The 26419-nt window shown below is 37.2% G+C and overlaps 3 protein-coding genes across 3 annotated transcripts; all 3 read left to right on the forward strand.

The window, feature by feature from the left end:
* Positions 1-272: 272 nt before the first annotated feature.
* LOC132114454 (serine/threonine-protein kinase NIM1-like) lies at positions 273-14384 on the forward strand. The gene is made up of 5 exons (XM_059522580.1): positions 273-458; positions 7361-7913; positions 8472-8828; positions 9580-9848; positions 12942-14384. Exons 3-5 carry the CDS (start codon positions 8531-8533, stop codon positions 13695-13697), a joined length of 1323 nt encoding a protein of 440 aa, XP_059378563.1. The 5' UTR covers positions 273-458; positions 7361-7913; positions 8472-8530; the 3' UTR covers positions 13698-14384.
* A 131-nt stretch (positions 14385-14515) lies between these two features.
* Positions 14516-19846, forward strand: LOC132114453 (cyclic AMP-responsive element-binding protein 3-like protein 3). Its single transcript, XM_059522579.1, has 10 exons — positions 14516-14642; positions 15281-15421; positions 15605-15944; positions 16056-16153; positions 16238-16330; positions 16447-16553; positions 17432-17500; positions 17597-17681; positions 17892-17982; positions 18888-19846. Exons 2-10 carry the CDS (start codon positions 15290-15292, stop codon positions 19274-19276), a joined length of 1404 nt encoding a protein of 467 aa, XP_059378562.1. The 5' UTR covers positions 14516-14642; positions 15281-15289; the 3' UTR covers positions 19277-19846.
* Positions 19847-23972: 4126 nt separating this feature from the next.
* Positions 23973-25581, forward strand: LOC132114455 (growth arrest and DNA damage-inducible protein GADD45 gamma-like). The gene is made up of 4 exons (XM_059522581.1): positions 23973-24108; positions 24208-24309; positions 24530-24740; positions 24854-25581. Exons 1-4 carry the CDS (start codon positions 24056-24058, stop codon positions 24965-24967), a joined length of 480 nt encoding a protein of 159 aa, XP_059378564.1. The 5' UTR covers positions 23973-24055; the 3' UTR covers positions 24968-25581.
* The last annotated feature ends 838 nt before the right edge of the window (positions 25582-26419 follow it).

Here is a 26419-nt window from a genome sequence, read left to right on the forward strand (position 1 = left end):
GCTGTGTTAATGAAACACACTAGTTTATAGGATCATAATCACTTAATAAATTGATACATTGATATGGATAATAATCTGGTCCACGGATAGTCTCAAAGGTAAGTGACTTTTTTGATTTTGTTGTTTTTTGTTTAATTTAAACTAGAGTCTCCAAATTGTTACTCTTTTTAAATGGTTTTTTTTTTTTTTTTTTTTTTTTTTTTTTTTTTTTTGCAAAACACAACGGACATATATTTTTTTTCTATTTGGAAATGTCCTAATAGCCTATTGGTTTAAGAAAACCCCGTGTCCCACCTCCAAGCTGTGATTGGTTAACAGAGCTGTCCCGTTATTTGACCTCCCATTCGCTGTGACGGTGCACGGAGTCCTCGCGCATCACATTCAGTCTGTGACAGCCGCAAGCTGAATGTTCCCGTAACGAATGCGCACAATATTTTAACGAGCAACGCTTCAGAAAGGTAAGGATATTTATCCTTATCGATTCTTATCATATTGAAAGGTTAAAAGCATGATGAATTAATATTTGCCTACAAGTTGTTTACAAGGCTTATAGGTATAATTTGTTCAGATATTACCAGACAAATATTGATGTTGATCAGCAGCGGTTGTTATGGAAGCCTGTAAACTACAATTCATCTTTGGCGCAGATACGAGCATCATCTAAAAAATGTGGCTGGTCTTATTATCACTCATAATTATATTACACAGAGCTCATATAGACACCAAAGTCTGACACTAACATGGGTGTTGTCACCTTTAGTGACTTAGAATGCGTTTAAATTAAAAGATTTACCCTTGCAGAATAATTTTGTTAAAATTATATTAATTTATAATGTAATATTTCATATTATATGTACTATTGCTAATATCTGTGTAAAAATATGTATTATATTTTTCTTTTTTTACCAGCCTTTATGACTGAACATTTATAAAGCTAGACAAACTGATTCAGACTCCTCTGATCAAATGGCATTTGCAATTAACATGATTTTAGTCTTGCATTTGGGAATTTGTGGGGGTCTAGTCTGCAGAGGGTCTGGTGGTGTAAATAATAGGGCAGCATTAGTGTTTGAACAGTACAGGTGTGTGAATCTTCACGTCTGAATGAATAGAGCTGATCCCAAATGGCTCCTGAATAGAACGAAGTATTAATTTACTGAGAATATTGTAATTTATGATATTGAATGATCCTTTGTAGTTTCTCATGGATTGATGGCAACTTTTGTTCAGGCTCCTTTGATGAATCCTCAGTTAGATAACATGAAACGTGGTTTTAGGTCTGTGATTAAAGCTGCTTTGATGGAATACATTAACAGGGCACAATGCAACAGAAGCAGCCATTTTTTATTTTTTTTTTGGTTTCCACACATTATTTGCATGTTTTCTTTTTCCTCAAAGGTCCAAACATCAGATGAACTCCTTAATTATTTTCCGTATTTAATACTCATCTAAGAAGCATGTGTGATGCTTGTGGTTTTGTGCATTTTTTATGTAGAATTAATATCATTATTAAGAAACAGACAGTAACCAGTTAATCATTTTAACATGTACAGCCTCTTCAAAATATGTTTATTATTGTCATCCACACATTTTTAAATATATATTTAATAACACATTTAATAACACATATTCTGTCATTAATGTGATAGTTCACCCAAAAATGAAAATACTATCATTGTTTACTTACCCTCAAGGTGTTCCAAACCTGTATGAGTTTCTTTCTTCTAAACACAGAAGATATTTTGAAGAATATGGTATCCAAACACTTCAAAGTAGCCACTGACTTCAGTAGTGTGGAAAAAATACTATGGAGGTCACATTCTTTAAAATATCTTCTTTTGTGTTCAACAGGTTATGAATGACATGTGACTTTGTTATCTAACTTATGGTGTTAGTTGCATCAATACCTCTTCTGTGGCCTCATGGGATAGTAAAGAGTACAACAAATGTGCTTTTTAGAATCTCGCTAGAAGTGGAAGGTCATCCTGGTACTTTTTGCCAAATATTATATGAAAACTATGCATTCGGATATAGAACTCCTTTCACATACTGCTTTTTGCCTGCTATATAGTAGGGAAGTAGGCATATTTGGATGTAGTGAGGAGAGTCATAGTGGGAAAAAAAAGTGAAAATGACATGACATACAGCCAAGTATGGTGACCCGTACTCAGAATTTGTGCTCTGCATTTAACACACACCTGGAGCAGTAGGCAGCCATTTATGCTGTGGCATCCGGAGAACAGGTGGCAGTTTGGTGCCTTGCCCAAGGGCACGTAAGTCGTGGTATTGCCAGCCCAAGACTCGAACCCACAACCTTAGGGTTAGGAGTTAAACTGTCTAACCACTAGGCCACGACTTCCTTGAAGGAGCATTTCATAGAATGAGTGCCTGCATTTTAGAGCCAGAGGTTTTACTATCTGAACCCTGTACATGCAGCAAGGCTTTTTTCTTACAGGGGCCACTGATATCCCGTGTGTTTAGTGTTTATCTTGTGTGTATATCAGGGCCGGATTAGTAGAAATGGCCCTTGTGGACAATGCTTAATGCTTAGTCAGTGCTTCTGTCCCATGGGGCGTGAAAAGAATCGCACTATTGATGCAAGGACCAAATTCGAAATCCTGCACATGAGACTCGTGCTAATGGTGCTGTGTCCCAGAAAGGAACTAAATTATGAGCTATATGCTTTTTTATAGTAATGGATTTATAAAGTAGAGACTTCTGGGAATCCATGCTCTGGTCTCAAGAGACCAAGTCAGTTATTCTGGATCCTAAAGCATCCAAAATGTTCTGTTGTTGCTAAAAGAGGGGTACAGTGATAAGTGCTTGGTAGTGAGGTTCTGTGGTAGTAAAGCTTTTATATAGGGATGAATGAGTGCTGAAGGTGTGAGGGAGTTGTGCTTTATCAACGCTGGCATGAATTCACACACTACTGTGTGATGTAATACAAAAACTTGAAACAGAAGAATCTACCCTCTCCTCATTCCGTACATTGTTGGCCATTTTTTCAGCATAACATTTTTTCCCAAGGTGATAATCCTTCAGTGGACATGTATTTCACTCAATCTTAATGCTCTTGAGCAGCTGTAGGGGATTCTGTAGAGACGAGCTGAGCAAAACTCCCCATTAAAGACCAGAGCATTTAAGCAGGTTGTCCAGGAGTTAAACAGGACAGATGTGAACTTGTACACTCAGTGCCATGAAGGGTCAGAGCAGTATACTTTGTTATATATAGAATATTATACATTTTCTGAATTAAATCTAGGGTGTACTCATTTATGCAATCCTTCATTTAAACAAAACTGGCTAATTTACTTATCTTACAGAAAATATTGGCGTATATTTTGTTTTTATTAAGTAGATGTTTAATATGTTTTAATTTTGCCATCTTTCCATGATATATATTAGTGATCATTAAGAAAATACATAGTTTATATTAATTCAGAGGGGGTGTACTCATTTATGCTGTGCACTGTGTATATATATATATATATATATATATATATATAGAGAGAGAGAGAGAGAGGGAGAGAATGCTTCCGAACAGAATGCTCCAAATACACGGACAGACAGTGTTCTATGATAAAATACAGCAGATCCATCAGACATTTAAAACTCTTTCAAACCAGGAGAAACTGCCGTATCTGTTAGGAGAGCACAAGATCTGCTGTGTGTTTGCTGCTCAATATGTGTCTGCTGTCACGAGAGAAGAGAAAACATTCAACCTGCCCTGATCTGATGTATCCAGCACATGTAGATTGTTATGCCATATTACTCTATTATATTATTTAGATGTATATTTTGCCTCTGTAAATTTAATACTTTATATCTTATTTTATGTTATTTCTAACTTATACACTTACACTAATTCATTTTGCACTACATGCTTAATACTTAAATATTTTTATTATTATTCTTTTTCTTTCTGTTAATACATATGTGCACTATTTGTAAGCGGCCCAGCTGCAACTGCTTTGGCAATACAAATGTACAGTTTTTGTCATGCCAAGTACACCTAAATTGAAATTGAAATTGAGAGAGCGAGGAATGAAGCAGTTAAAACCAATAAACAAAGCCAAGCCCTCTATATTATTTGACATGAGAGGAGGGTGTTTACGAACATAAATAAATAAATAATAATAATAAATGAAATAATAAAAACTAATCACATAAGTTAATATGTTTCTAAGGGTCAGAAAGTTGGTGGAAAACTGGTGAGAGTGTGAGATCATTATGCAGACACATGCACTTGAAAGGATCTTTTTAGGATCCCTCCTTGTTCTACACTTTAAAAGAGAATTCTGTCAGCAGGTCAATCTTTGCAGCCCTTTCAGCAATCAGCAGAACACACAAGCAGGAAGGTGTTTGAAGCCTGAGGATTTGAGTATTCATGAGAAACATCACTTTGATTTTGTGTGCTGTGTGCCTTGGTAAACAGAGTGTGTGTGAAGTAGGGCAGTCTAGTGTGAAGCTCAAAGGTCTGTATTTTCAGCCATCTGATTATATATATAATATATGATTTTTTATTTTTATTTTTTATTATTATTATTTTCAGCAGCCATTTCTCTAGTATTCAGTGTCACATGATCATTCCGGAATCATTTGAATTGAACTTATCATTTGAATATGTGAATTAATATTTTTATTGCGTCGTCTATCATTTAATTTGTGTTCCAGTGTGGTGTAATGGGGGTGTAGTGCTTGTCTTATGTGTGCTGTTAGCACTCCGCGGCTCTAGAGAGTGAGATGACGGCACTCTGTGTTCTTATATTCTGCTCTGTTGGGACATTGTTACAGAAAACTACATCAGCAAACTCACCCTAATTGCATCCTGAAACACACACAAATGCACATAATAATTTGCAGTTAAAAAATGTATTTAATACTTGTTTAAATAACTGAAATGATTTATTTAAGTTGGCTTGAAAAAGCCAACTTACTGATCTACTATTTAATCTTATTATTATTCTTCTGAGCCAAATTTTAAACACTCTCCTCCTAGAGCTTTCAAGCTGGAACCACCAAACTCGGGTCAGACCTTCAGACTGGTCTGACTCGGGTTGCTATATCTTTTCTAACTGATCTGGCTTATGGTTTTCGTAAACCAGACTACCAAAAACACCTTAAATCCCATAGACTTTCATTGAGGGGGTACAAACTTTTACAAAATAAGACTTATAATGTATTCAAGCTTTCTACTACCATAGCAAACCTTAAAAACTCTCTAATGAGAATACAGCTAAAACCAGCCTAAGCTGATCAGTTGTTTTGGCTAGTCTCCCAAGGTGGTTTTTAAGTGGTTTTGACCACTCTCACGCTGGTCTTAGCTGGGTTTTAGCTGGTTTTTACTGAATCCACTGGTTTTAGCTGGTTTTGGCCGGATTAGCATAGAAACATGCTAACAACATGCTAGTTACTCACTAATCAGCTAGAAACAATCCTTTAACATGGTTTTAAAGTGGTTTTGGACATTGTCACGCTGGCCTTATGTGATCTTAGCTGGTCTTAGCTGGTTTTAGCTGGTTTTCTTTACTGAATAAACTGGTTTTAGCTGGTTTAGTATAGAAACATGTTAACAACATGTTAGTAACTTGATAATCAGGTTAGAAACATGCTTTTAACATGGTTTTAAAGTAGTTTTGGCCACTGTCACGCTGGTCTTAGCTGGTTTCTATCTGAATCAACTGGTTTTACCTGGATTAGCATTGAAACATGCTAGTCACTTTACTAATCATGCTAGAGACATGCTAGTCATGCTAGTCACATGCTAATCATGCTAGCAACAACCTAGTCGCATTCTAATGATGCTAAAACATGCTAGCGACATACTAACAACATGCCAATCATGCTAACAAAACGCTAACGACATGCTACCAACATGCTAATCATGCTAGAAACATGCTAGCAACATGCTAATCATGCTAGGAATATGGTAGTAACATGCTAGTGACATGCCAGTCACTTGCTAATCATGCTACAAACATGCTAGCGACACGTTAGTCACTTGCTAATCATGCTAGAGACATGCTAGCAACATGCTAATCATGCTAGAGACATGCTAGCAGCATGCTAATCATGCTAGAGACATGCTAGCCGAATGCTTATCATGCTAGTAACATGTTAGCGACCTGCTAGTCACTTGCTAATCATGCTACAAACATGCTATTGACATGCTAGTCACTTGCTAATCATGCTAGAAAAATGCTAGCAACATGTTAATCATGCCAGAGACATGCTAGCCACATGCTAATCATGCTAGAAAAATGCTAGCAACATGCTTATCATGTTAACAACATGATAACAACATGCTAATCATGCTAACAACATGCTAACGACATGCTACCAACATGCTAATCATGCTAGCAACATGCTAATCATGCTAGGAACATGCTAGTAACATGCTAGTGACATGCCAGTCACTTGCTAATCATGCTACAAACATGCTAGCGACATGTTAGTCACTTGCTAATCATGCTAGAAACATGCTAGCAACATGCTAATCATGCTAGAAACATGCTAGCAAAATGCTAACAACATGCTAATCATGCTAGAAACATGCTAACAACATGCTAATCATGCCAGCAAGATGCTAGTCACATGATAATCATGCTATAAACATGTTAGCAACATACTAGGAACATGCTAATCATGATAGAAACATGCTAGCAACATACTAGAAACATGCTAGCAACATGCTAATCATGCTAACAACTTGCTAATCATGCTAGAGACATGCTAACCGCATGCTAATCATGCTAGAAACATGCTAGCGACATGCTAATCATGTTAGAAACATGCTAGCGACATGTTAATCATGCTAGAAACATGCTAGCAACATGCTAATAATGCTACGGAACATGCTAGTAACATGCTTGCGACATGCTAGTAACTTGCTTATCATGCTACAAACATGCTAGCGACATGCTAGTAACTTGCTAATCATGCTAGCGACATGCTAGTCACCTGTTAATCATGCTAGCAAACATGCTAGCAACTTTGCTAATCATGCTAATGACATGGTAGTCACTTGCTTTTAATGCTAGCAATATGTTAATCACTTTCTTTTTTAAACTTCTTAACTTTTCAAACTTTTAAATCTTTTTAAACTTTTCAAACTTTCTACATTTTTCAAACTTTCTGGCCAGGCTTTTTCAAGCCAACTTAAAGTTTGACCACAAACTTTACTATCTAGTTAAAACTGCAAATGCATCAAATTTTGTCACAAAAAATGATTAAATTGCATCCTGGTTTAGACAAGCTTTAAAAGAAAAAGCAGCTAAGGGTTTACCTTTCGGAAAAGAAGTACAGGATAAAGGCAGTGTGTCATGGTACTGATATATTTTTTGTCTCTCTCTCTCACCAGGTAAATGTGAATCTATTAGTTTAGTCCCTATGTTTAAATTGGAGACTTAAGGGCTACTAAAAAAGGCATGGATTAGGATCTCTGTAAACACTAATCCAAGAAAGAAAACTGTAGAGTGAGTCAGAAGCACCAAAGAAACACACAGAGGTAAACGAATGAAAGGGAGTGGCTGTTTTCCAGGTGGGACCCCCATTTCTGAATGACCAACCAGGCAACGATGTTAAATGAGAGAAAGCACCGTACATGAAGCCAGGGCCAGCGAGAGCAACGTGGAGCCTTGTTATAGCAGCCAGGCAACAATCACAGCCTTCATCGTTCTCTACGCTTATCCACAGTGCTTTTTTTTTTATCACTGAGACTACGCACCAATTAAGGAAGATGCAGGACTGAGGGGAAAGAACAGCACTGTGCACCGGGCCACTTGGGTGAAGCTGATGACCCTAAACAACTTCTCTTTTGTTGTTAGATATGTGTATAAGCTTGAGTTGAGATGAGGTGATGATAATGAGCTAATTTGGCAAATTGAAGCAGACGTACAGGGCAACATGTGAAGGTGAGAGAGGAATATCCATTCATGTCTGAATGCTTTTATAATGAAAAACTCTGTCCCTATGTTGTGCATTTATTTTATTAAAGTGCATTTATAAAATTATTACTATTTATTAGTAAAAAATTTAGAGAAATAGTGTTGTTTATTTTATTAATAAATATTTGTATGTAGATATTATTTTTTTATTATTGTGTATATATCAATTATATTTATATTTGCATACAATTAATTAATGTGTGTGTGTGTGTGTGTGTGTGTGTGTGTGTGTGTATTATATACTGTATATAATATAAGAATAATATTTTTGTTCAATTATTATCATCAATATTGTTATAATTTTCTACACACACACACACACACACACATATATATATATATTCACTACAATTTTAAGATTATTAAAATAATTATTATTCAGAATGTTTCTGTTTTTTATTATTATATAATTTGCTCCTTGATAAATTATGGATATTGTTTATAGGCAGAGATAAAAAAGCAAATGTATTTTTTCCCTTTAACTTTTCCTCTGTTCTCTAATTGTGTTTCATTTTGTGCCTTCAGGTGGTGCCTTAGTTCCAGGTCTCCTGCCATGAGCTGAGCCCTCAGTGGTCTGTGGCAGGATGACTGCTGTCTACCCAGCTGGGAGGGGCTCTGTTGGGGTCTTAGAAGTGGCCACGGGTCCCCAGCATTATGCCCGATGGAGTCGACAAGACCGCACCGACATCTGCACGGACGATGAGGGGACCCAGCCACACCGCCTCACCCCACTGGAGAAGCTCAATCTGGACATGTGCCAAGATGAGATGATGGTGAGAGAGCTCACCATGGGCCGCCGCATCGGTTTCTACAAGATTTGTGGCGAGATCGGCTGTGGAAACTTTTCCCATGTTAAGCTGGGCATCCATGCTCTGACAAAAGGTACGTGTCAGTTAAGAGCCTCTGAACTGAATTTTGTGTAATGGGTCATATTACACATATTACACTTTGACTTTACTGAGTGGTTTTCCCCACAAGCTACAGTAGGAGGCTAAAATATTGATATATTTATTTTGGAGCAGCTCACTGACACTTTGTAGAATTTTATGAACCTGGCATATTCATATAGCTCACTGACACCCTGTAAAGTATTTATATATTTTTTAACCCAAGTAAGCGTGCTTTATGCTCAGTGTTGTTCTCTTGATGAATATGTGTCCTGAGAGTCAAGTTTACATTGATATTGTGGGAGTCATGTCCTCAGTCAAAGTCAAGCTGAGACAACTTGTCTGGTCTAGACACAGATTGATTATGAGGCATCACATTTCTGTTGAGACCTTTAGAATTGTTGTAGGCCTCAGCAAAGATTGCCATGTGTAAGGAATAGGGGGTTGTGGTGTGCCTTTACTAAGCCATTTGTGAATTTACTCGAAGAGCATTTCGAGGATTTGTACTAGTGCTGCAGCAGATCTTGAAGAGAGGATGTGGAATGACTTTCCATATCGCATGGCACCATATCCAATACCAAAACTACTCAAATGTCTTCCCTTTATTACTTGTTGACTTTTACTGCTGTTTGAATAAACAGTTCATATATACAGTTAGTAGGAATTCAGATGTCCCTCAGACAAAAAAAAAAGACGGTTTTCTGAATGATAGTCTTCGGTAACTGAAACTTTGTTGTCATCCACAGACAAAGTAGCCATCAAGATCTTGGATAAAACCAAGTTCGATCAGAAGACCCAAAGGCTGCTGTCCAAGGAGATATCAAGCATGGAAACGCTGCACCATCCAAATATCATCCGTCTGTATGAGGTGGTGGAGACGCTGACCCGTCTGCACCTGGTCATGGAGTACGCAAGCGGAGGAGAGCTCTACACGAAGATCAGCACAGAGGGGAAGCTCTCCGACATCGACAGCAAGATTGTCTTCTCTCAGGTTCTCTCAGCTGTGAAGCATATGGTGAGATGTACATGATGCAAATGAATAGAATTCAATGGGAAATCTGTTAGAATTGTGGACTAAATGTTTACAGGGTATAAACATATTCTCGTCATGATTCTTATGTTTTTCCTGACCTTTCAAATTTGGCAGATTTAAGCCATTTTATGCCAGTCTACTTTTTGAGTTTTTCTATAATGTACATAGTTGGAGAACACATACATAAAGGTCAGTGACACAGCGCCCGTATTTTGTCAGAATTTATTCAGAAATATAACATATAATTCAATGAAAATGTTGTTAATTGACACAAAGATCTATGATCATTTCAAATGCATCTGGATATATTCATATTATAGAATATGTAAGATGTGATATGTAAAAATTTTAATCTTATGATTCTTTTATTAGGTTGTTGAATTAGTTGTTGATTAGATTGAAGATCCAGATAAATAAAAATACAATTGTAAAACTTGAAAGTATTTGAATATACAGGTGCTTCTCAATGAATTAGAATGTCAAGGAAAAGTTAATTTATTTCAGTAATTCAACTCAAATTGTGAAACTTGTATATTAAATAAATTCAGTGCACACAGACTGAAGTAGTTTAAGGCTTTGGTTCTTTTAATTGTGATGATTTTGGCTCATATTTAACAAAAACCCACCAATTCACTATCTCAACAAATTAAATACTTCATAAAACCAATAAATGATTGTCATTTTCCTCTTGAGAATACTCCATAGATTCTCTCTGAGGTTCAGGTCTGGTGAGTTTGCTGGCCAGTCAAGCACACCAACACCTGGTCATTTAACCAACTTTTGGTGCTTTTGGCAGTGTGGGCAGATGCCAAATCCTGCTGAAAAATGAAATCAGCATCTTCAAAAAGCTAGTCAGCAGAAGGAAGCATGAAGTGCTCCAAGATTTCTTGGTAAGCAGGTGCAGTGACTTTGGTTTTCAAAAAACACAATGGACCAACACCAGAAGATGACATTACACCCCAAATTGCTCCCATCTGAAAAGAGGTCTTTGGACCACTGGGCAACAGTCCAGTTCTTCTTCTTAGTCCAGGTAGCGTTCTAGACAAATTTTACTAGGGGGGCCAAGGAGGGGCCAGTGTTTAACCAGTGGGGCACATAAAAAATGGCAACATATTTTATTTAAATGTAATGCAAATAAATACAAAAAGTAATTCTTAAAAAATCTACACAGTAATTTTACACAATCTAAACATGTTAATAAAAACAAATTACTATTAGTACTCTTATAAAATTCAATCAGGCAATCATACATTTCACAATTTAATATTTATATATGAATGTCAAGAATTCAGAAGTGTATATATTTATAATGCTTACACTACACAGAAATGATATACAATTAAATTATGCTTATTTTAAATGTAGTGTGCAGGCTAAAAATATAATAAGCTTACGGCTTTTAAAACGTGTGTGATCTAACCAGGCACAAGCGAGTCTCTTAAAAACAGCTACAAACATAAAATGCAAATACACAAAATAAAGTCATTTTATGCAAATCCACAGCCTTTTTATCTACAGATCAAGCATTATAATGTGAGTATATAATATTGGAGAGTTTTACCATGCATCCTGCTGTAAATGGACGAGGTGCGCGCTATTTGAATACTGAATGGAGAATGATTGACAGCCGCAGAGGAGGGAAGTTTCCGTAAACTTTAATTTAATGATGTAAATAGTCTTCTGTCCATAACATTAAGCTATGGAATTGCTTCAGATGACTTTGAGAAATTATAATCAGACCCAAGTCACCCAAACTGATGTGAAAAAAACGGGATGCGCCGAAAAGCGCGATGTTTGCATCCCTAAATATGATTAAGTTCCTAAGTGTTTGGGTGCGCTGCACTAATTTACCCGTGTAGAACGTTGCGTCACATTAGTTCCGCTTTTGGCGCTCGCTTGTAAAATCATGTTACTTTTTTTTCAGCACAGGGGTGGCCACAGGGGTGGCTAGGGACATGTCTACAGAGGCACGGGCCTCCCTAGCCCTCCGTGTAGAACCGCCACTGTTGACACGTCTGTGTGTGGTGGCTCTTAATGCCTTGACCCCAGCCTCAGTCCATTCCTTGTGATGTTCACTCAAATTCTTGAATCGATATTGCTTGACAATCCTCATAAGGCTGTGGTTCTCTTGGTTGGTTGTGCATCTTTTTGCTTCCACACCTTTTCATTCCACTCAACTTCCTGTTAACATGCTTGGATACAGCACTCTGTGAACAGCCAGCTTATTGGCAATTAATTTTTGTGACTTACACTCCTTGTGAAGGGTGTCAATGATTGTCAGAGACCATTTTGAAGGCTCAGGAAACCTTTGCAGGGGTTTTGAGTTGATTAGCTGATTGGCATGTCATCACATTCTAATTTGTTGAGATGTGAATGAATTGGTGGGTTTTTTGTTAAATATGAGCCAAAATCATCACACTTAAAAGAACCAAAGACTTTGACTACTTCAGTCTGTGTGCATTGAATTTATTTAATACATGAGTTTCACAATTTGAGTTGAATTACTGAAATTTAACTTTTCCTCGACACCTGTATTTGAATATAATATTATAGTTAATAATTATTGTTTACTTTTAAAAATTTTAGGTCAAATATTTAGTAAATAAAGATTAGTATATGAAATATTTTTTGTATAATTAATAATAATTATTATTATTTATTTGCCTTTTTTGTGTTGTATCATGAATAAAATGTCCTAAATTGTAGTAAAAATCAATATGCATATATAGAAGATTGCTAAATTTGATTCAAAACAATGGTGAACCTTATATATAAATAATGACAATAATGATAATAGTTTTGAGAGATTAAGTTAAAATGGCAGATACAATTGCCCTGATATTGTAAAGAAAAAGCATCTGAAAGAATACAGTTCTTACACAGAAACCTTTATTACATAGTACGGACTTTAAAAAAAATATCAAATAATATCAAACAAATATATTTTAATTCACAAGATTTTCTTTTTAATATTTTGATACGAATATATTTACCCAGTTAAATCAGTTTAGAAACATTATTCAAAATATCTGTATATTTAGAAGTTAATAGTAGTTTATCTTTCTCATTTTGCAGCATGACAATAACATTGTTCACAGAGACCTGAAAGCAGAGAATGTTTTTTACACCTGTAGCACCTGTGTTAAAGTGGGAGACTTCGGCTTCAGCACTGTCAGCCGCCGCAACGAGACTCTCAACACCTTCTGCGGTTCTCCCCCTTACGCCGCTCCTGAGCTCTTCAGGGATGAGCACTACATAGGTGCTTGTGTTGACATCTGGGCACTGGGGGTCATGCTCTTCTTCATGGTGACTGGAACCATGCCCTTCCGTTCCGAAACGGTGGCCAAACTAAAGCGCTGCATCCTGGATGGGACGTACACAGTTCCTACTTGGATGCCGGAACCTTGCCAGAAACTGATCCAGGGCATTCTGCAACCCAATCCGTCTGACCGCTACACTGTAGAACAGATGATGGGCTGTGAGTGGCTGCTGCCAGTGGAGTTTCCAAAAGCCATTGAGCCCTTCAAACTGGAACCGCTCCATCTGGCTGAGTCTAAGCCGGGGGAGCTTGAAGAGCATGATATGGAGATGAAGAACGCCCTGGAGGCTCTTGGCATCACTGCAGACCACATTCATAACAACCAGGGCAAAGACTGCAGGAGCTCCATCACTGGAGTCTATCGAATCCTCTTACACCGCTCGCATAAACGACAAGCAGTGGAGAGCATGCCAGTAGTTACTCACGTAGTGAATGGAACTGATGCTAAAAAGGACCGTCTGAAGACATACAGGAGCCTTAGGCATAAATCTAAACTCTGCATCATTCTGTGATGCTCTGAAAGGAGCTCACAGACACTATAGCTCAGGTAGTTATATTTGATATACCTCTTTTGTTATCTTTTTTCACTTGAAAATGAGATCAGTGAATGCCTCTAAATAAAGTAGTCCATATGAATGAATAGAAAGTATGAATGTTTGCAAGTGAATGAGTGCAAGACTTTTGTCTTGTCATGGATGTCACATCATAAATGTATTTTATAAATGTAATAAAGTGCTTCGGACTGCATTGTTTCAAACATTCTCTTTGCAATATAATTTACCAGAAATGTTCTAAAACATCTTTTCTTATTGTGTGAAGTGATGCTTACCAATTTAATCATTCATTGCTGGCCAATCCTATTCTACTGTATTTTTGTAATGTTTTAATGTATCTCATATGAGTGTAAAAGAGTGTAGTTTTACTGTGTAAAATAAGAATTGTGAAAAATAATAGAAATTACAAGTCACAAATTTTGTGAATAAAATTTTATTAGGCCATGTTGAATTAGATGTAATTCTTTGAATATTAAAATGTAAAATATTAAATTAGTATAAATAATGTTTACATATAATTTATAATTATAACCTTTTTTGAATGTTGCATTGTGTGCACAAAATCAACAATTATATCTATTTATTACAATTACAATTAATTGTAATATAATTACAACTGCAATGCACACACATTTCTACTTCACTTTTGTAATAACATTTTCACGAAGTCTTCCTAAAGTAGCCTACAGATTCATAAATGGCGTATTCGAGGCATGACATTTAACACTACAACTCCAAGAAAGCCCTTCGCAGAAGACGTTAACGTACTGACGCGCCCATACGTGATGACGCAATTTTTGCCTTGTTGGAGGGTGATTTCATCAGGAACAGGACAAAGAGTAAAGGCACTTCCTATTTGTTGTCTATGTCAACGTATGTTATTTCGAAACAAGATCATCAGAGGTAAGGCTTTATTTAAAGCATTTTAGATGCTTCTCGACTTTGCCTTCCTCAGCAAAATGCAGAATGCTTACTGTAACTAGAGCTGTCAAATGTCAGACCTGTCACATGCTTTACCAAATGCTTTCATTCCTATATGTTCAATTTATAATAATTCCATTGTCTTGTTGTATTATATTTTATTCAATTTCCCCCCAATATTTTTTTATTATTAAAAGCGTTGTTATAAGCGTTATTATTTTCATTATAAATAAATCTGTTAAATTCGACGATACATATTGTCACTGTGATGAATATGCAAAGCGGAACACATAACCAAATCCGATTCAAATTTTACCTGTCTCGGTTCTTTTTTTTTCACTAAACATTATTATATGAACTGAGCTGTCATCGTGTTATAGTAGTATTTCCTGGTTTAATGGGCTTTAAAATTATTCGTCACACACAGTTGAACCATTTTACTTCTTTGCTTGTGACCTGTTGTTAATGCTGTGAACTGCAGTTGTTAGTAGTTATTAGTGGTGTTGCAGCAGTCACATGACGAGTGGGCGGGGTCTGAGCTTGATCAGCTGTCAGTGCGCAGTTTCGCTGCGGATCTGCCCTGTTTCATACAGTCTTGTTTGATTTCTACTTCTCCAAAGCACTGTCAGATGTCAGTTTGCGAGGATATGGAGAACACAGACCTGTTTGGTCTAATCTTCCCAGATGAAGACCCAGTATCCGGCGATCTGTTCCTCACAGAGGGGAATAACTTGCTGGATGATTTGCTTTTAGAGCAAGATGTATGTAACATACATGATAGATACATGTAATAGTAGTAATGTAATATACATACGTTGTTGCAAATTAAATACATAATTACATTAATTATATACATTTACTTTGAATAATATAAATAACTAAATAGAAATTGCTGTACAGTGTGTAGACTAAATAGAGACAAAGAAATGTTTTCATTGTTGCAGATGCTGAGTGCAATGGATACAGAGGAGTTTCTCAGCAGTCTTCTGGGGGAGGAAGAGGATGGCCTGACTGTAAGCTGCTTGTCTCAGTCTCCTCACGGCAGTGACAGCGGCATCTCTGAGGACACCACCCCTCCATACTGCCAGAGTCCACATGATAGCAGTGAGACAGACGCTGTCCCCAGTCCAGGCGTCGAGCCTCTGCTTTATTCTGAATGTGTGACAGAGAGCTACGAGGCTCAGGTGGTGCAGACAGACCACTCTTACACCCTTCCACAGGGCAAAGATGCCCTGCTGAGTGTCAGATCAGAGAATCCGGAGTCTGACGTCTTCATAGATGTAGGTAAGGTCATGTTGTGGTGTGTAGAGACATGTAAAATATTCTTGTTTCATTTTCTTTTGTCAAGTGGTTTATTTAAGTGTCCCATCATAAGTTTGATTATCTTCCGGTCAGATGATTTGGATGATAGTATGGAAGATGACTTCTCCCCCGAGCTGCCCTGCTCACTCACGATTGAAGACTTCACACAGAGCAGCAAACTAGACAACCAGGTACATTTCAAATGATTTTAAGAAAACAGCAAATAGTTACCATGACGTCCCAGATCAGATATAACGTGCAAATTTTGTCTCCAGTTCCAGTTCAAAGAGATTGTTTTGACTGATGAGGAGAGGAGACTTCTGGCGAAAGAAGGTGCAACCATTCCAACTCATATGCCTCTTACAAAGGTAAGAGAAATGGTTTCTGATTAATGGTGCTTTCATGTTGATGTTTTGCAACAAATTTTGAAATGCAAAATGAAACGTAACACGACAGTGTTTTCTAAAATGCTGTGTGCCTTCAGGCCGAGGAACGGACCCTGAAGAGGGTGAGGAGAAAGATCCGGAATAAGCAGTCTGCTCAGGAGAGTCGCAAGAAGAAGAAAGTTTACGTTGATGGCCTAGAGAACAGGTTAGTGTAGAGACAGACACTATGACAATCAGAATGTTTCTTAACACTTAACACTTAACTATGAAGCTATTGCACAATACACTGTGTATTCAGTGTTCCAACTGTTGTAGTTCAGTTGATACTTCAGCTATTATTAATTCGGTAGCACTTTATTTTACAGTCCTGTTCCTTATGTACATACTATGTACTTATTATAGTAATTTCAATAACTATGTAATAACTATGTACTTACCCTAAACCTACCCCTAAATCTAACCCTACCCCATGTAGTTACCTTGTATTATTAGAACTTTCTTAGATAAGTACACTATAAGTACACTACAAGTACATGTAAGTACACGTACTTTAAAATAAAGTGCAACCATTAATTCAATGAATAAGGTTTCAGGAATGAATAGTATATATTATGCAAGCCGAAGATACAACACTGTAATAAGTGTCTGATTCTCACAAAGACTTCATTAAATAATCAAAAATACAGTAAAAACAGTAATATTGTAAAATGTCACTACAATTTAAAATAACTGTTTTCTACATTATTATGTTGTAAAATGTTATTTATTCAACTGTGGTTCAAAGCTGAATTTTCAGCAGTCATTACTCGAGTCTTTAGTGTGACATGATCCTTCTGAAATCATTCTAATGTGTTTTTTTTTTCAGGATTTTTTGATGAACAGTAATTTTTAGAACAGCAATTATTTGAAATGGAAAACTTTTATAAAATTATAAATGACGTAACTGTCACTTTTGAGCAATTTAATGCTGTATCAAAGTATTAATTTCCTTTAAAAAAATCTTTAGTGTGAAGAATTTGAATGCCATTTGTAAATTACTTAACTAGTTTTAAGTAATTGAAATAATATTTTGTATATCCATAGGGTTGCGATCTGCACTGCTCACAACCAGGAATTACAGAAGAAAGTTCAGATGCTGCAGAAACAAAACATGTAAGCCTTCATCATCAGTAGCATAACATAATTTTAGTGGAGACTGTAATGATACTTAATTGGTACTAACAACAGTTGTTGGTTTTCTATATAAAGATCCCTTATTGAACAGCTAAGAAAACTGCAGGCTATGGTGAAAATGTCCACGATGAAAACCACCACAACTACCACTTGTATTATGGTGAGTATTTAGCCGCTATAGAATTGAATCTATCAGTGGGGTTGCAGTTCTGTTGAGTTGGTTTTATTTTAACACATATTTATTGATCATAAATGAAATATGATGCACGAATGTAATCTTTCACAAGCATGTCATGTAAACTTTGTGTCTTGCATAAATACAATGGCAGTGTGATGTGTTTCCTGACCTTCTCCGGTGTCACTTTTTCAGGTGTTCCTGCTTTCTTTCTGTCTGATCATTTTCCCCTCAGTCAATCCTTTTGGCAGCAGCAATCAGAAAGATCTGTATACATCATCTACAGGTGAGCACAGACAGCATTTGTCCTCGTTTCCATAGGGTGCTGTGGAATGTTGTCCTGCTTGTTATTCTGTTTTGTTGTACTGTATTGTTCTGCTTATGTAATAATGCAGTTTCAGTAATCAGTACCAGGGAAATTTCACAATTCTTGATGCTAATTTAATAAGGATAACTAATATGCTAATAATATGTAATATCAATAACTAATGTCTAATATAATAATGATAATTGTTTAAAAAATAAGTTAAATAGTTAATATAAATATATTTAAATGGCATTAAAATAAGTAGCATGTGCCTTTTAAATATTTCTCGAACAAACATTGATTAAGGTTATACATAAAAAGTCTAGTAAGTGGCAATAAAAAAGCAGTAAAATAAATATAAACATAAAAGATACAAGCTTCATGTTATTTTTTTATATCTAGGAGTAATAGTAGTGTTATTTCATTGTAATTTATATACTATTATAAATCTTGTTAATATTTTGAAATGTATTTTATTTTTATATTTTGTTTGTATGTTAATTTTATTTAAACTTTTTGCAGTTTCGTATTGTGTTTTTATCATTTTTATTAATATGTTTTTAAATATGTTTGTATACTTTTTATTTAAAAAAAAAATGTAATTAGTTTTAGTTTTTTTAGTTGGAGTTATTTTAGTTGTTCCAAATTAAAGTAAACCAACAGTTTGCCTTGGAAACTAGCTGAATAAAATGAGTTTAGTTTTTTAAATATTTTATTTCAGTTAAAAGTTATTTTATTTCAAGTAACAAAAAATATGCCTGGAGCAAAGTAAAGAAAAAAAAAACATAAAATAATGTATAACAAAACATTGTACATTGTATTTACTCCGTTTTCTACCCAAGTACTGGTGCTTTACGTGTAATAAAAAAATTCCTTGCTTCTAGGAATGTCCCGAGCCCTACGGTCTTTTCCAGCTATCCGGAAAGATGACATTATATCCACGTCTGCTAAAGAAGTGCAAGATCAGGATGTCCTCCTCATGGCGACTATAGAGAATAACCAGGTGCTGCTGTCCGGTGCTCAGAACCACACACCTGACTACCAGCGGGTCGAGCAGTCTGACTCTGAGTCTGGTGTCAACAACAACTCATCTGCTGACTTCCCTGATCCTGCCCAGTCAGATCTCAAAGCGGACGGATCTCTCTCAGAGTCCCACAGGAACTCAGCATCTTCTCCAGTGATCTACGACGGCCAGAGCAAAACCGAGGAGAGCTGGATGGAACAGAAACCCACATCAGTTATAATTCAACAGCACCGATCTGATGAAATGTAGGAGAGCATCTAAAACAAAACTTGCTTTGTCTTAGATGAAAAATTCAGTATAGCCATTTTCTTTTTTATTGTAGCATCACATTCTGACCCTTTTTCCTTCATTTTTATTTTTTACATGGATCAACTGTCATCCTATAATAGCACTTTTTTAATAATAGCAGCCATTTTTGGATGTTATTGTCCTATTCATCTGCACAAATGATGGAGGAGTCATATTGTTTTGAACTCTGCATTGCGTCCACATTGAGTATTAGTACATTCAGGAAATGTATTTATTTGTTTGTATTACTTGAGACATTTAAGGTCTTTTGGGCATCTAGTAAAATATGATTTCCCTTTTTTAGTAAGGGAGCCATATGCTTAAAGAGATTCCACTACTGAAAAATGATCAGTCCTAGTGATATGGGAGTGTATTTAGAAAAGGGAAAAGCTTTTAAATAATTTTTTCATTTTTTATTTTATTTTATTTTTTTGCTTGTGCATTATTTGTTACTTAGAACCCCTTCCGTTAAACCGCTGTAAATTTTGCATTAAATGTACCTTTTAGAGGGGGCATAGTGTTGCACATATCCACGCAAAAAAAGTTTATGTCTGTATATGTATATACGTATGAAAAAAATGTCATGATCTGCTGTGTCAGAGAAGCATTTTTATGTTATTTTGTTTGTTTCTTAAAAAGACTTATTTTTATTGCAGTCTTTTTTAAATGATTTCTTTCTTTCTTTGGTCATATGATGCACTGATGTATCTGTAAACATGGAATGTTCATAAACTGTTTATTTCTGTTGTGATCATGTTATAATTAATAAAAAATTCTCAGTTTAATATAAAAAAACAATTTTTGTTGGCCATTTATCACAATGAAAATTGATATAAAGAAATGATGAATGAACAATAAAATAATAATAATTACACTAGAAATATAATGGCACTAATTTCAAAACAATAGGATTTTGAGAAAGTGATCTATATAAGTCTAAACCTTGAAACTAGGTCAGTCTCCGGTACATGTCGGAGCATGTTATCACAGTCAGACTTGTCCTATTTAGGCTGATAGAAAGAAATGCAAATCAGCACAAAGTAACCTATAAAAACCAAATATCCTGTTTTACTTCAATGCAAATGAATCTGTACCAATCTTTTTTTGACACGTACGAAAAAAACGTCATAACACCGAGAAATCTTTTTTTTTCCTTATTTCCTTGTTGTACCTGCAGATGGCGCCACAACATCTAGAAACACTGTACTATCATTAGCCCTGCACAGATGGCTTAAGAAAAGGAGAACAATAAATCTATTGATATAATGCCACTTTCGATGCCGCTTTACTGCGGTATCCTGTATCCAGTACCCTTGCAGGTTGAGTGTTTTAACATAAGCAAATATTCATCCCTGCTATTTGAGATGATGAGCAAGTGCATCTTTGTATCCGTAGTGCATGATACACTCAGCCACTTGTGCACAGCCGCTAGATGGCGCCTAACATAAGAGTAATATCAATCAGAAACCCCAAATCGTGGTGCTTTTAAATAATATTGACGCACGAGTTATTACATCATTTGGTATATTAAGATAAATGTCTGTAAAAGTAACAAGTAAACATAGATCAAGTCATATCTACTCTACCCTGCTGTAAAGGTCTCCCAGACTATTAAAATGGTCTTCAGCTCTCTACCATTACTATTGCAAAGTGCCTATAATCCCTCCAAACCAGGCTGGGAGACCAAAGACCAACTAAATAGTCTGTTCAGCAAGCTGCTGCATACAGAATTACAGAATTTGCAATAGTCTACACCAGCTTGAACAAGACTTGATGTTGTAGTCTGATATGTGCAGCGATGCTGTTTCAAGATGTTACTGAATAATTACTGAAAATGTGGGCGATTTCAATATTCATGTCTGCTGTCATTCAAATTCCCTGTCGCAGGAGTTTCTTGACCTAATAGATGCTTTTAACCTACTGCAGTGGGTCAAAAACTCTATCCACATCCAGGGCCACACACTGGACCTTGTGTTATCTTATGGGATTGATGTCACTGATAATTTATTCTCTGATTTTCCTCTCTCTGATCACAAGCCTATTTTATTCTCACTGTCTCTTCTGGAGCTTCCTCAACCCACTATTGATCCTGTTATGTCGCGGTTCTATTCTCCACAGTTCAACACAAACTTCGACTTGTGCTTTGCTGAGCTATGCTCTCACTTGCACTTGGACCAACATTTATCTGACCTGGATGCAGATCAGCATCTTAGCCTTTTAAATTCTGCCTGGCTTAAAGTAGCAAATATGACTGCTCCTCTTAAGCCTCACAAACCCAAACCAAAATCAGATATGTGGCAAAATTCTGACACTCGTCACCAAAGACAAATATGTAGAAAGGCCGAACGCAAATGGAAACGGGACAGGCTAATTGTCTCCTTCCGCATGTTCAAAGACTCTCTTACAGCATACCAGAAAGCTGCTAAATCAGCTAAAGCCGCATACTTCTCAAACTTAATTGAATCCAATCCCTCTAACCCTAAGGTCTTGTTTTCTGTAATTCATTCTGTTTTAAACCCATCTGCTAAATTGTCTGTTTCCTCAGATGCTCTATGTGAAGACTTCCAGAGATTTTTTATTAACAAAATCACTAAATTAAGAATCAGTATCTGCCCCAAATTAACTCTCCCCCCTATTATGCCGCGTACCTCCTGTGTTTGGGAGGCTTTTGTTCACATTAACCTCCAGACACTGAAGGATGTGAGCGCCAAGCTCAAACCTTCATTCTGCCCAAATTATATCATTCACCCGAGATTTTTAAAATTAATCATCAACTCGGTGGGTCCAGGTATGGTATCCCTTATTAACAAGCACTGGCTCTGTTCCGGCCAATCTTAAAGTGGCTACGGTCACTCCTCTGGCTCAAGAAGCCTTCACTGGATCCTTCTGTTTTAAAAAATTACCGGCCCATCTCTGTCCTAACTTTCATTTCCAAGTTATTAGAGAAAATCTTGTTGGATCAGTTCCAACATTTTTTGTCAAATAACTGTATATATGAGGTCTTTCAATCTGGGTTTAGGACTGTCCACAGCACTGAGTCCGCTCTCCTGCGAGTGCTAAACGACATTTATCTCTCCACTGACTCTGGAGACACTGTGGTTCTAGTTTTCCTAGATCTGTCGGCGGCTTTTGACACCGTTGACCACCCTACTCTGTTAGCTAGACTGGAGACGTGGGTGGGCATAAAAGGCTCTGTCCTGTCATGGTTCCAGTCTTACCTTACTGACAGAAAGTATTTAGTAAAGATGGGAAACTTTTCCAGCTCCATGGCACCTCTGAGCTGTGGTCTTCCACAGGGCTCTATTTTGGCTCCCTCTCTATTTTCTCTTTACATGCTACCGCTGGGCACAATTTTTAGGAAACACTGTGTATCATTTCACTTTTATGCAGACGACACCCAAATTTACATTCCAATCAAGCGCAATAATCCTGCAGCATTAAACTCTCTTCATCTATGCTTAGAGGAGGTGAAGGCATGGCTAGCTCAAAATTTCCTATCTCTTAATGATGATAAGACCGAGCTCATTGTTTTCAGCCCGAGTGAAAGGTCCCAGTGCACATGCCCAGACTTGGGGAGTCTATCTCCCTTTAAATCTACAGGAGTGCAGAACTTAGGTGTTCTTGTTGACCAGTCTTCAAGTTTGATAAACACATCTCATCTGTAGTTAGTTCCGGTTTCTACCAACTTCGCTTACTATCTAAAATCAAAGGCTTTCTCACTCCAATAACTCTGGAAATGGTGGTTCATGCTTTCATCACATGTCGGCTGGATTATTGCAACTCACTATATTGCGGTATATCAGATTCTCAAATTTCCCGTCTTCAGTTAGTCCAAAATGCTGCGGCCAGACTCATCCATAATTGTCGTAAATATGATCATATTTCTCCTCCCATCCTCAGATCTTTACATTGGTTACCAGTCCGGCAGAGAATAGATTTTAAAATTCTTCTCTTTGTCTTCAAATCTTTACACAACCTAGCACCGGTTTATCTCTCTGAACTTATTCATCCTTACATTCCGTCCAGAAGTCTCAGATCCCACGACCAGGCGCTGCTGGTAGTCCCTCGTGTTAGACTTAAGCGTAGAGCTGAGTGTGCTTTTGTGGTGGCAGGGCCTCGTCTGTAGAACACCACGCCTCTAGAGATCAGAACGGCTCCCAACCTCTCTGTTTTTAAGTCTCTGGTCAAAACCTACCTATATATTCTCGTTAGCATATTGATTACTTTTCTTAGGCTGTTCTTATTATTTTACATTTGTTTCTTTGATTTATAATTAATCTTAGCTTATTTGTTCTCTATGTGCTTATGTGTGTTTTGCTGTTTTTATTTTTATATGCTTGTTCTGTAAAGCACTTTGGTCTGTCTAGCGGCTGTTTAAATGTGCTATATAAATAAATGAACTTGAACTTGAACTCTGACATAATTCCGTCTTTTTCTAGATAGTAAATTGGACTCAAAAACTTCAGCAGTTTGTACCCAAGCAGTAAGAAAGAGCACAAGCCGTGCTTTGTTTTGTTGACGGAGAGATATTTGAACACCCACGTGGGCTGTTTACAGTCATCAGAGTAGTTTGCATACACCCGTGCCACCAGCCAATCAGAGCGGGTATGAGCGGAATGCCCGCCCACTGCCGAGAAACACAGCTGATTCCGTATAAAACACGGCGAGTGCTTGGTGACACGGCATCAGACACTTAAAGCTCACCTCAAGGCGAACGCAAGCGAAACGTGGATTTAAACAATGACTTTTGAAGAATTTAGTGGACAAGATAACGCAGGTGCTGCTGGCGATAGGTGAGTTTCTTCAGGAGATGCTGTTTTCGTTTTTTTTTCGTTTTATCAATCAAATGCTAGGTTAAGTATATGGACTAACAAGCCGGTTGTGTTCTCCAGAATGCATAGGGCAGGAACAGCACTAGAGGAGCTTTTGGTCTCAGCTAGGAAGCAGGACTGCCTTACCGTTGGGGTATATGAGTCTGCACAAGTCATGAATGTGTAAGTATCTGTTCATTTATTACTAAACGCCTTAAAGTGTTGCTTTTAGTATACATTAGATCATTAGTCACTGAAAGTATGCATATGGAAGAAAATGGAAATGTTTCTTTTAATTACCTAGTCTTCCCAATAATGAATAATTGGGTGCATCTTTATGCATATATGCAAGCAGCACATGCTGAACTGTTCCCTAATCAATGTCTTCTTTATGCAACCTCAGTGACCCAGACAGCGTTGCTTTTTGCGTCCTGGCTACGGATGAGGAGTATGAATGTGACATCGCCTTGCAGATCCACTTCACTCTCATCCAAGCCTTCTGCTTCGACAACGACATCAACATTGTGCGTGTGAATTACATTGAACGTCTTGCTGACATTGTGGGCAGCGAACAGGATGAGGAACCTAAGGACGTACACTGCATACTTGTAACTGTGAGTAGCTCAACTCCTCTTCACTGCATCTGCACCTACACTTTGTCAACGCCTACATTTGCACTTCATCTGTGTGTCATACTAATATCACTATTTTTTTTTTTTTTTTTAAGAGCCCCAGTGCTGACTCTTTGAAAGATTCTGCTCTTGAGAGATTGGGCTTGTTCTGCGAGGAGAGCCGCAATGTCTACGAATGGGTGCCTACTATTAGTCTGCCGGAGCGATGATAGGAGATGGCTTTGGCACATGAATAAATCAGATACAAGTTGAAGTTGTCCATCCTATAGGGTGCACCGGTGCAAAGCGAAAAAGCTTTGAGATATTGTCTGGATTACCCTCACAACTGGGAAGATAAAAGTGGACTGACCCAGCGAACGGTTGGCTGTCCTGGAAAAGCTGATGTTCAGAATCTTTTTTTTGGACGAGCATGGAAAAGTCAAGGTTCCTGTGCCACTCAAGTCTGTTTTGGTGGTATCATGGAGACCACAGGAGAGAAAAGGACAGGTGGACTGTGAGAGAACGTTTATGAGACTGACGGCGAAGAAGAGCCTTGGAATACATGTTCATGAGGAATGAGATGTGGATTTTAAAAAGGAACTAAGATTAAGTGACATTTTGAGGACATTTTGAGGTCTAATGGGCACTTGGGATGTTATCTGAAAAATATCACATAGACACTAGTGTAACTTTTCTTTTGTGCGGAGGGGTGGTGGGAGTTTCCTATTACAAAGTTGTGGTCTTAGTCAAATATTCACAATGCAATGTCAAACTGTGGTGAAGAAGCTAACATTTCTGCAATCAATTTTAAAATAAATACCTTAAAAGTGTGTTTCATTTCAAAGTTGTTGCCTTTCAGTAGTGCGTTTTATTTTCACTCCATTACATCAGAGGAGAGAGTTCAGGGCATTTCAACACAGTCTACAAGAGAGAAAGCGGGGTTACGATTTCACTAGAGAAACTGGCACCTCTCCAAGCTCTTACTGACCTTTCACCACCCATACACCAGCTGCTTTCTTTATAGGGCTTGCTCAACTGAAGGGCCCCCTTTGCAATGGGGGACTGACTTCTGTCATGTGTAGGTTTTGCACCATCCATTTGGAGGAGAGGCAGTGTAGAGCCAGATCTGTTAGATGACTAATTGAGCTGAACTCCCCAAACACAACAGTCGAAACTGAGCTGTCTTGACAGTAAAGGTTACAATATATGGGGTGATATTTAAATCTAATATGCACTTTTCTTATTTTGCATTAAACAAAATTACAAGTATATTAGCAGCAAGTTAATAGGAATCCCGTTTCCTGACTCTCTTTACTAAGTCAATTCATCTCATTCATTGTTGTGCGTATATGGTTTGTGGTTTACAAGAGAAAGGGTGCTAAACTACCCATAAGACAGATACTCATTTGAGGTTTGTTTGCTCTCTAGTTATGCTGTCCAGTCAGCCTCGTGCTCAGTCTTCCAAAGTAACATTACTGGAAGTTTTCTGAAAAGAAAGCTGCATATGTTTAACAGCAAATACTTACACCAGATTTCTTGTTCCGATGGCAAATGCCCGAAGCAAGTGCATCCAAACTTAAAAGAGCATTTCAAGTAGCACCTGAAAAGTCTTTGTGTACTTGAAAGTCAGCCGACAAGAAAGCAAAGCTCATGCGCACACAAAGCAACACACACCTGCTTAT

Source organism: Carassius carassius, chromosome 34 (assembly GCF_963082965.1).
Source record: "Carassius carassius chromosome 34, fCarCar2.1, whole genome shotgun sequence".
In the NCBI taxonomy this organism is placed as follows: Eukaryota; Metazoa; Chordata; class Actinopteri; order Cypriniformes; family Cyprinidae; genus Carassius; species Carassius carassius.